At 41.2% G+C, this 11366-nt stretch overlaps 2 protein-coding genes across 2 annotated transcripts in view; one reads left to right on the top strand and one right to left on the bottom strand.

Moving 5' to 3' along the window:
• LOC142974074 (uncharacterized protein KIAA0930 homolog) overlaps positions 1–11366 on the bottom strand; it is a 67173-nt gene that overhangs the window by 7125 nt on the left and 48682 nt on the right. The window contains exons 6-8 of the mRNA XM_076116204.1: positions 3306–3554; positions 2725–2878; positions 153–302 (exon numbers count right to left, since the gene is read on the bottom strand). Coding sequence (XP_075972319.1) covers positions 153–302; positions 2725–2878; positions 3306–3554 — 553 coding nt within the window. The remainder of the gene's footprint in view (positions 1–152; positions 303–2724; positions 2879–3305; positions 3555–11366) is intronic.
• The window catches only part of LOC142974073 (phosphatidylcholine:ceramide cholinephosphotransferase 2-like), a 149158-nt gene that overhangs the window by 93866 nt on the left and 43926 nt on the right, over positions 1–11366 (top strand). The window lies entirely within an intron of this gene.

The following is an 11366-nucleotide window of genomic DNA, read 5'->3' as shown; positions in this document are numbered from 1 at the left end:
TTGAGATAATAGTCCGGAGCATTCAATTCGAAGTTTAAAATGTAATATTTCTAATTTAATTTATTATGAAATGCCATAGGTCCTATAAATTATCGACAGATGGCGCTACCTGTAAGGGGTTCTCAAGTTATTTGTAAAAGTGTGCGTGTTACCTTTAGCGATGCTCCACCAGGGCAACGTGACGTATGTGAGGTAGGCGTTGAGCGGCGTGGACTGCTGCCGCTTGCCCTCCTTCCACAGGTGGAACGTCTGCGTGAACCCGCGCATCGCCCACAGAGGGTTGTACGCGCCGTCGTCCAACTCTGCAATGCACACGTACATACATCCGTTACCTACTAATAGTTTCTAACACTCGTTCGTGAACGTCGTGCAGTTGAAATTTCGTATCTACTATGAGCTCGCGATGAGTGAGGGTGAAGTGATGTTCCGCTATGCTACTCATCAATCTACTAGTGGTCAACCGAATAGAAATAACGTGGGTACACAGTTTCAGCGAGAGTGGGGTACACTAGGGGTTCGGTCGACCCGGTTCTAGGGCGGGTTTCGAACGGGTCCCGGCCGAAACCCGCGGAGCGTCGCGTACCGGAGGTGGGTCGGCGCGGCACGTCGCACCAGTAGTAGATGTCGGTGCCGTCGGGCGTGGTGCGGCGCGGCGGCAGCGCCGTGTCGCGGTACAGCGCGGCCGCCACGCCGCGGTGCTTGCGCGGCAGCGTGCAGTAGGCGCGCGCGCCGCGGTTGGGCCCCGCGCCCGCGCCGCCCGCCGCCTCCGCCGGCAGCTCCTCCTCACCGCACGCCGCCGGCTCCGCGCATCGCTCCGCACCCGCACCCGCACCCACACCTGCGCCCGCGCCCGTCGCGCCCGCAGCATCGGCGGCCCGGCGCGGCCCCGTGTCGTCGGCGAGCCCGTCAAACGCGGCGGCGTCAGCGGCTAGCTCACAGTCGTCGTCGCCGGCGGCCCGCGGGGCACGGGCGCGGCGCAGCGGCGGGGGTCCAGGTGCGGCGCGGGCGCTGCGGCGGCGCGGCGTGACGGTGTGCAGGCAGGCGGGCGAGCTGACGTCGGCGGGCGCCCGGCGGTACACGTCCCGCATGAGCGGCGCGGGGGCGGGCGCGGGCGCGCGGGGCGGCGCGGGGGCGGGCGGGGCCGCGGGGGGCGCGGGGCGGCGGCGCCGCGCGGAGGAAGCCTGTGTCGTCTGTGAGCGCCGCTCTACGGACAATACACCCGCCGTTAGCGACCCGCCCTACGCTGATCGCGCTACGGTGACCCAGTGTTACCGGAAGACGCGACCGCGTCTCGAACTTTGCGAGTACTGCGACGCATTTAATATAATTTTTCTGGAACCAGACTTTTGGAGAGCTTTGTCGGTTTTTCCCGATAATTACGTCTAGCTACCGATTCTGTCCAGAAAAATGAGAAACTTCTCCCTATTTTAAATCGGGTAACACTGGTCGAGCGATCAGTGAGTCTACAAGTCTACTGGCGACGATCAGTTACGAGTGTACGGGGCGTGCGACACCTGGCTTCCTCCGAGCGTCTACTCTAGCTACATGCGACACTAACGCTGTGAGGCTACACTAGCATGCAAGCGTGCGATATTACAACACCTACCGAAGGATCTCTGAACACGTTCAATAGATCAAACTCATTATTATTATCGCCTGAAGTCTAAAAGCATTAGAAGGATAAAGCTACATACACTTCGAGACAATATCAAAATGATTCAATTAATAAACGTACAGGTCTACGTCGAAACTACGTATACGTGTACGTTCGTACGTAAACGAATCGTACGTACATGATTATATTCTTACGTTTACCACATAAAAGACATACCAAAAATAACATATTATACTGTCTCGAAGTTACATTCAAACTAGCTTACATCGCTACTGAAACAAGCTAAAACATTCGTGTTCACAGATTTCCCTCCCCAACATGAGCAATGGTACATGATTGATACAAAACAATAAAGCTTAATAGAATACAATCAGTTGACGTGTCCATATCCACAAATGACAAACATATCGAGTCGTTGACCACGGAATTTCAATGTCAGAATAATTGATACAATCGAGGCAATAAGGCCCTGCTTCACGGACAGTTCGTTACTTATGTATGTATTTAGAGTGTGAGATAATAATAGGGTGTGTTGGACACGTAAACTTGTCGATATAACATCGGAGGGCTCGCATATGTTATTATTTATCGATCGGTTTTGTCGACTGGATAATAAGGTGTTGAAGTTGTCATGATAGTGGTCTACGTCCTTGTTCGAAACGAATTCAGCAACAGAATGTCTATCCCCAAACAAATTGGTTAGATTGTCCTCTAAGGCAACTACAATATCGGCGCCTTGTCTGTTTAGTCAATTATACATTATATTATATCATCGATTATTTCGTCCATCAAACAAACAGGTCGTGTATTCAACAAAGTTGCAAAATTAGCAAAAACTAGCTGCCCCGGCGATTTGCTATTTTTCCCTCCGTATAAACCACCCTCGTATTTCAAGGGATATTTTTAAAAAGAAGAATCAGCGAAATCGATTCAGCTGCTCTTGAGATTTGCGCTTAGCAACAAATTTTGCGATTCATTTTTATATTAAAGATAGACTTCAAGTATAGATGGACAGACTTTTTTCAAAAGCTATGATCGATTTTCTTCTCCGATCTATACAATATCATATGCCAGCCCTCTTAATCAAAGTAAATGTGGTAAATACTGACCATCGCGAAGATCCCCTGCTTCGACTTCAGCGACGCCGTTGACCAGTGAGTCCAGACCCTCGTTCTCGGAGCGAGACTTGTCCTTATTGTCGCGAGTACGCCACCCGCCGCGGACAAAGTTGTTGAGGTTCGCGCTTGGGTCACTGAGACGACGCTGGAAATAAGACTGTATGTTAGTAATTATATCCCTTCCTCATTCCCGAAGACGAGGCTCCTGCCTTGCTATTGGATAAAATAAATTTACTGTCGTTTCAACTTGGAGAATTAAGTATTTTTTATGTGTTTATGTATCAAGTCCCTTATTCTTACTAGTGTTGGTAGATTTGCCCATACTTGACCACAGGCTGACCACAAACCACACGATAGAAATGGTTGCCCAGTGCGCTAAATATGGAATTATAAAGTATTCTAGTACAACTGTTACGTAAATGGGGTAAAAAATTACATCTGTCATAAATTTTCTTCATATTTGCATGATTTACCTAGCGATTTAGACTTTATTGGGATATTTGGAGAGATATTACAAAAGATAATACCAGCATCTCATTTTTATATACTCATTTTATTTAGTGAATACTTACCTGATGTCTATAAACGAACATCTCTTCAGGATCTTCATCCCAGTCACTGTCCCACATATCAGTGGCTGACAGTCCTGGCTCCGAAGTAGGAGTATCCAGGCCGGCAGCACGAGGTCTTGACACTGCCATCTCTGCGTGACCCTTGCCACTAGGACCCTTCATGCGGACAAACTCACACCTCGCTGCTGCCTTCCCGCCCAGAAGACCAAACGACATGCGCTGCGCCACCTTCGTTGATAAAGATGTTTGCTGGAAGTAAATAAAAGTATAATGAGTTTCCTACTTTTAAAACGCCTATGGCTTCGTCTAAACGGATTTGAACCCCAGGACGTCGACCTACGAACAAAACTACATACAAAGAATGTATATTAAAAGGCGGCAAAATTGTTAAGGTTACCATTTTCCCACACAATCTAAAGAATCACGTTTCAAATTGTAAAGTATTCACCTGCCAAAGGGCACATACCTGTTTAGCACAATACGTACCAAACAAATAAACGATTCAGTGAATACGTCGCAAAATTCGACTCTCACTTAAACCATTTACAATCGGCTTTTGAGAAAGGAAACGTGGACAATGAACGGGGTTGGCTCCGCCCGCGCGCCCGCTGTGTGCGCGCCAACAATGCCCCTTTGTCACCTACAACCGCTTTGATATGAGAACTCGTGTTTATAAGCCGTAGTAAACAGAGCCTGCCTCAACGACACTATAATTATACAAACAGATCGTGAGCACGCGACGAATGAACAGGTGATACTCCACATAATGTAAATATTATAACTGATTACACTCTAAGTATAAACTTCACTTATAATTAATACACAACGGAACTAGGAAGTTCCGTGCAACTGTTATTGACGTGTTCCGATTGTAAAAACTACGATGTTTTCTAACTAGTTAAGTAGTTTGCTATCGGACAGGTTATAATGAAACCTGTTTAATAGGTTTTGTACCAAATTCTGTAGGCGGAGGCCTCACTGTTGTTGAAATATAAGATATTAAGAATGATGAAATTGAACGAATTATTGGGCCAGCGCCTTTGCCACAGGGTGAGTTTCATTACTCATTCACAAAAGAAAGTGGAGCAATAACAGCAGTTGGACTTCGCCCTTATAGTAATAATAGAGTAGTGCACGTATATGATTCATAGTCGATACTCAAGTCTGAGCCCTTAGTCAAACAAATGTAAGTCGGTCGTTGACCTGCGATTAGTTGCCAACTTGCCATTGTCCCGTCTAAACGCGTCATGGCTCATGATAATATCATAACAAAAATAAAGTATTTCGAGAAGAGAAACGAATGTTCCCGTTATTTTTAAAATATTCGTACATTCGGTCGTTGTATGTGACACCGGTAATGTCAAAACTGCGCGACTCACGCGCACTTTGTGTTGAAATAACAAAAACATTTTCGTGCGTCGATACTAAAAGCATACAAACGTCATCAATACAATTATTATCTTAGTCTTATTCTACGAAGCAATGAATTTGGCAAGGCGAGAGTAAATACTGTTTAATACAAGGAACTGACAACAAAGATGAGTGTGACATTATAGCTCAGACGAAAAAAAACTTATCAGAACAGTCACAACGCTAGTTCAAATTAAGCAAGCAATTAAACTATAATTACCACTTCGACGTAACTTCAAACTGTCTTCTACACGAAAAAGGGACTAGTTTTTATCACTCACATAAAAGTCAGTCATTAAGAGCTAAGTACAGAAACAATTAGCCTACTTCACCACCATTAGTATCGCATCGATTAATTTGGCACATTGGCACATGATTGGGCCAGCCCTGTGGGATATACAGTCGGCTCTGGTTACTATAAAGTGGGGCAGACGAAGGGCGGGAGGGGTGTCGCGCGACAACCCGACGCCACGTAGTGGAGTAAATCGCATTAGTATTGAATGACAGACATCAATATCATCCTGAGTGTTTTATGTTCTGTTCGATTGGAATGGCTATGGCCATTTTCATACAATGTTTCATGGCCAAAATATAGACATTAGACATCTATTTAGCTGCTTTGATAAACGACAATTTCAAGCATAGAATACTGCATGTAGAATACTGCATGTAGAATCGCATGTACGAGTATAAAAAATACCACTTTTTCAATACGAAAACATCGATATTTTGTTTTCTTTGGCAGTAATGCAGACTAGCTGTTCTATAATGACTGCCAGCTGAAAACTCTCACTCAAGTTTCAAACCGTCAAGGCCTAACTCCTCTTTCATTACGGGAGGAGACCCTTGCCCAGCAGTGGGACATTAATGTAGATAGTGGTAAATAGAAAGTAATATACAAAAACGATTGTACATAGCTCAGAAAATGTACAATTTCGTATGCAGCATTTAGACATAATAAATTCTGTATTAAGTCAGCTGAGCATTACGCATCTGACCTGTTTGACCGATAAGCAGTCTAGCGATAACAAACGGCCATTTATTTTCATACACATTTACACAATGAAAAAATCTAGTTCAGGGAATCTAGTGCAATACACAAAGGGTAAGGAAACAATACCTTTGTACTGAACTAAACTAAACTAGCTTAAACCTGCGACTTTACGCGGAAAGACTGGATAATATTACCACATGAGAAATCTCATGATAACTGTCGCGTGATTTAATATCTAATATAATACATTCTATGCATACATTTTGCTTGAGGTTTCGGCACAGTTATGCCATAGTCGCATACCATATTGTTCAGAACCAACGAAACCTATCTATTGGTAAAGTTTTATAAAAATTGGACCAATAGCTTTAGACAATCACCTCCAACAAATACATATTGATTATATTATAGATACTTGATCTAAAACTGACCTCACCTAATTACCCAAAGGTTTAATGTCCGGGGAGCCATAAAGGCGGGTCCACAGAGGGGTGGCAGCGAAAGTGTCTGGTTCATTGCTGTATACACGATGTATGCTGTGTGCATTGACGGCTACGAGTCACTGCCCGCCCTACTTCTGACAGACTGTACGTGACAACTGACACCCCTATTACGATAGGGCTGTGAGAAACGATATTGAAATAGAAGTGCTTATAATGACGCAAGGGACTTTTAAGACATAGCCGGGTATTAGAAACTAGTTTAGGAACGCGACTTCGAGTGCGTAAAAAGATTTCTAAAGTTATAGTATCTTAAGTGCCGAAAACTATGTGCTAAAAATTATAAGAATAATTGCAGCATTTTTCTTACTTTTTACTAGAAAGAGTACAAAACATTAATGTTTCAATATAAGCGTTTATGAAGTAGTCCGGTATCTTTCCCACACGACGCGCTTTTAAAGGCAAAACAACTTATTAATCAACCTTTTAAAAGGTAAAATTTGATATATGAACCAGTTTAAGGCAACAGGGCCCAAGCCGAGGTCAAGTCGTTCAAATCCTGAGTTATTTTTACAAAACCGGTTCCACGAACCTACGCGTAACTGTTATATAACATTGTGCAACACACCGTTTATTAATTTGTTTTTTTGTGGTCACATTCTTGAACAAAATCAATACGATTTGACATTTGAAATACGCAAAGCTTGAGCTGAATTTTGTCCACATGAAAAAAATAAATAAAAAAAAACACTAACCTAATCATATTGGTTGTTAGATAATCTTTATTTTTAACTCATTACTGTCCCACTGCTGGGCAAGGGTCTCTTCCCAAATGAGAACGTAAAAAGTATGTATTTAGAAGTACATTATTAAAGTATGTTTATCAATTATTCGATTACCATACTACAAGCTCTGCTAAGTTTGGAAAAAAAAATACCGTGTATGAGTTGTCCAACTATGACAACTATATCTATATTTAATCTTTTCTCTCTCCGGAAATGGAAAGAGAGAGAGGGAGAGAGATGTTTTACTCCAACATTATAGTAAGAGCAACATTATAGTAAGAGTCAGCCCTTACGTTTTTTATATTTATTCTTCTCTCTCTCCGGAAATCCGAACTATATCTATAACTAGCTGACTCGCGCAACTTCGCTTGTGTCACATAAGAGAGAATGGGTCTAGATGTTCCCCGTTTTTGTAACATTTTTTATATGATATATAGCCTATAGCTTTCCTCGATAAATGGGGTATCTGACACTGAAATAATTTTCAAATCGGACACACAGTCGAAAACAAACTAACTCGTCAACTTTATAATATTAGTATAGATATATTTATTCTTCTCTCTCTTCGGAAATGGAAAGAGAGAGAGGGAGAGAGATATTTTACTCCAACATTGTAGTAAGAGTCAGCCCTTACGCGGGGGCGTCGAGTCGCACCAATAACTCCAAGTTTAACGGCTGCGTGCTTAGTGTCGTGGGCGGCTCTGACGTCACCAGCAGTCATACATATATATACAGTTTGTACGGGAACACCGACAATTAGTCAATTAATCAGACCTTTGGACAACGCGCCTGTGTGATGTCACGGTTTTTAGGAAAATTTATGATTTGTTCTTTTTACAAGCTACATAAGCAGATACTGCCTCTTCCTGGCAACATTGCTACCGCTTATACGTCGCAGGCAACTGTGATTAGTTTATCCTATATTCTCAATAATTACTAAAAAATAAACATAGTGCTCTGTAAAGAAAGTGAAGTAAAAACTCACTAAAGTGCTTATTTTATACACTATATCTTCTCATATAAATCTGACCAAAGAACGCCACTTGGTACGATCCTTGCAAACTTCCCTTGCCTAATTAACATCCATACTTATCATACAAGATCGCTGGTTACGAATACTACGCAACTGAAAGATTATATTTTCAGTTTTTATTTAGCTTCACTATAAACCTGGTTGCCAGTTATTTTCTTTTCAAAACCGTATTAGTTTTATAACGTAGGAAATAACTTGACCCGGAACTATTTCCATGAGGTATTTAAATAATCCACGTGAGAATCATAGCATAGTAACTCGGTGACAAGTCAAGAGGTTAGCAACTGACGTGAAAGGAACTGTTTCCGGACTTTAATGTCATAACGGTTATCATAGCAATGAAGACATGACTCGAATGTCTAATGACAAAGAACTTGCTACTAACCTACACCCAGTAGAAGAGATTACTGGTTCAATTGTGTAAATAATTTTGGTTCTTTGACATTTTGAAAATTGGGTCTTTAGTATGAGCTAAATATATCGGTTCATATTTATCGAAAATTTGAGACAACACGCCTCAATTTAGGTAAAGATAAAGCACACGAATTCTGAAACAAATATCTAAGTTTACCGTTGAAAATCCAAAGATACGGTAACGTCTCTCTCTTCCTAGCTATTCGTTCCATCAGACAAATTTAACTTTATGAAAACTTGACTTACTTCTTCCCATAAGGGTAGTCAGAGACTAGAGTATAACAGGTAAGAAAAACACTTTAAATTCACAAAAACACTAAAACAAATGCACACACACCACAATCTGTCCAACTCTATGTCATGAGTCTATAGTAATCTTTATAGGAGAGTAAGACTGTTATCATAGATATAGTAGAGGGCCAAGGTCTCGGAGCGGCGGCGACGGCTCATAAAGTCCCGTCGTAAATTCATCCCTCGTACAGCGACAGATACGACACGTCATTCGCGACTCTACAGCTCTTTGTATTGACGTTCATTTTTTACTTCAGAATTCTGTGCTTCAGATATATACCTTTTACTGGAATTTTTCTACAGTTTTTGCCGCGTAAAATTCAACGTTCAAGTTAACGATTTTAAACTTTTGCCACTTGTACACATAATATTATAATGTAACAGTATTTGTTTACCCGACGTGTCGGAGATTGAGTTGCGCTTAAGACATTTTAAGATTAAATGTCTAAGTTCTTCTCAGGGATACAACATTCAGTAGTCTGAATATAAAAAAGTAAAATACTGGAAGACATAAATATGTATTAAAATAATAACTTTTGAGCTTTTGCGTTGCATATTACTCATATAATAATCAAACAAGAATCAACGCGAAAACGCGTGTACTAATTTAAAATGTGTTGAGTAACAAATATTTAGAACCAGGATATTACGAAAGCATCAAAATATCGTCCGATAGCAATGTTTCGATGACACATGCTGATGATTCAAGTATTGATACAGATAATATACATAATCTCATTAATATGTAACTTTAATTAAACAAAGATAAATGTAAACGTGACACGGAAATCGTTGAAATAGTTGATACAGGAAAATATTTATTAAAACATTCACTTTGTACACCTGTTATTGAAAACTTCCTTTTTAACTTAGCTTTTATAATTAGTTTGAAAGTCTCACCCGCGGTTTCTGAGGTACATTTAGAGGTAGTTTAACGATTCAATGTCGTTTAAACACATACAAGAAACAGTTTAAAAAGATAAGCTGCCGCTAAGGCTGCGTTTCCACCAGAGATGTGCGATGGAAATGTGTCGTGCGAGGATGTCTAGCTGTGCTGTGAAAATGTGTGGGTGTTTCCACCAAAGCTGTGCGATGAAAATGTGTCTACGAGGATGTGTAGCGGAGCTGTGAAAATGCGCATTATGTGTGGTGCTGATGCATTCTCTGTAGTGAGTGTCTTCCTTCATGATAATGTTCTCAATCAAATTGTGTAACTCATAAAAGTTACTTCTAGATACTCGATAAGAATTTTCGAATATTTCATCATCAGCCGTATAAAAAAAGGTAAAGAATTCTCCATGTAAACGATGATATTTAATATGGTTACGTATCCAAAACCTGTGTGTTCTTCTATTGTTTAAAATTATAGAACTAACAAACTCCGTATCTTCTGCTTCCATTTCTTCATCGCAAATTGTTAAATATAAAAGTATCTTCTTTTTCCAATTATCCATATCTATTTTACGCACTTCTACTTCCAACAAACTCCGTCTATGGACTGGCTGGTACAGTATGCGCAAACCTCGCAACACATCCTTCTCAACACATCCCTCGCACACATCCCTCGTACACATCCCTCGCATACATTCCTCGCTTGTTTTGTATGCGCAAAAATCTAGCTCCGCTGAGCCGTTTCCACCAGAGCTGTGCTGACCGAGGCGAGGTAAATGAAGCGATTCTATTGGTTCTTTACAAACACATCCCTCGCTACGCATCCTCGCACATCTCTGGTGGAAACGCAGCCTTAATGTGCTTCTGTCTGTGGCATCAGTCTGGTCTGTAGTAGTTCATTCTATATCTAGTATAAACCGGATAATCTATTCTATTAGATTAATAGATTTTCAGATAGAAAAATTACTATCAAAATTATGATACCTAAGTTACCGACTCTTTCCTGAAGATGATGAAATCGGTTGCAAGACTGAAATAAGCTTTTGGAACGTCCAAGTTTCACGTTTACAAAATTCTGGTAAAAGCCTTCTTAGCGCTTCAAACCGAAGGAGCTAACTAGAAAAATTAGTAAAAAAATGTCTAGCATTCATTTATAAATTAGTATTGGTGTGAATGATTGTGAGAGAGTGAAGATGCCGAGTGATTATTTTACAGGATATTCATAATTATTGATTTAAATAACTCAGCTAGTAGGTCACTAACACAAACCAAGTATCCGAATGTGAGTAGTCCCTTGAAAGTTCCAAGATCCCCTATCAGCTGTTCGGGGTGTAGGCACGTTAGATAGTTACTGATCGATACGAGACAAGGCCACGCTTGTTTTTGCATGCCCCGCACATCCGACTAGCTGTGACGTCCAAGGGGTGGACTGGGGTAAGTTATACTAGGTATTGTTAGGTTGTTGCTAGGCAATAGAAGTGATGATACTTTAACATAACTTATGAGATAATCTAAGATATAAGACGTAGGTGAACTTAGCTGTCGATAGATGATGCATTTAACAACAGTGCACCGTGTTTTTGCAAACTTATAATATAAGACTTAATAAGGAAACGCGTATTTACCTGCACTTGGAGTATAACTTTCAAAACTAGGAAAAGAAATACTACGGTTTGTGAGCTACAGCCTGATGACAGACGGACAGATAGACCTATTTCAAAAATAAGTTGGTATCAAATGTGATTTCTGACAAGACTATTCAAGACAAAATATTCTATTTTGTGATTTTGGACTCATAATGTT

The sequence above is a fragment of the Anticarsia gemmatalis genome, chromosome 7 (assembly GCF_050436995.1).
Source record: "Anticarsia gemmatalis isolate Benzon Research Colony breed Stoneville strain chromosome 7, ilAntGemm2 primary, whole genome shotgun sequence".
NCBI lineage: Eukaryota > Metazoa > Arthropoda > Insecta > Lepidoptera > Erebidae > Anticarsia > Anticarsia gemmatalis.
Note: the sequence above shows the minus strand (reverse complement) of the source record. Positions and strands in the feature narration are given on the sequence as shown.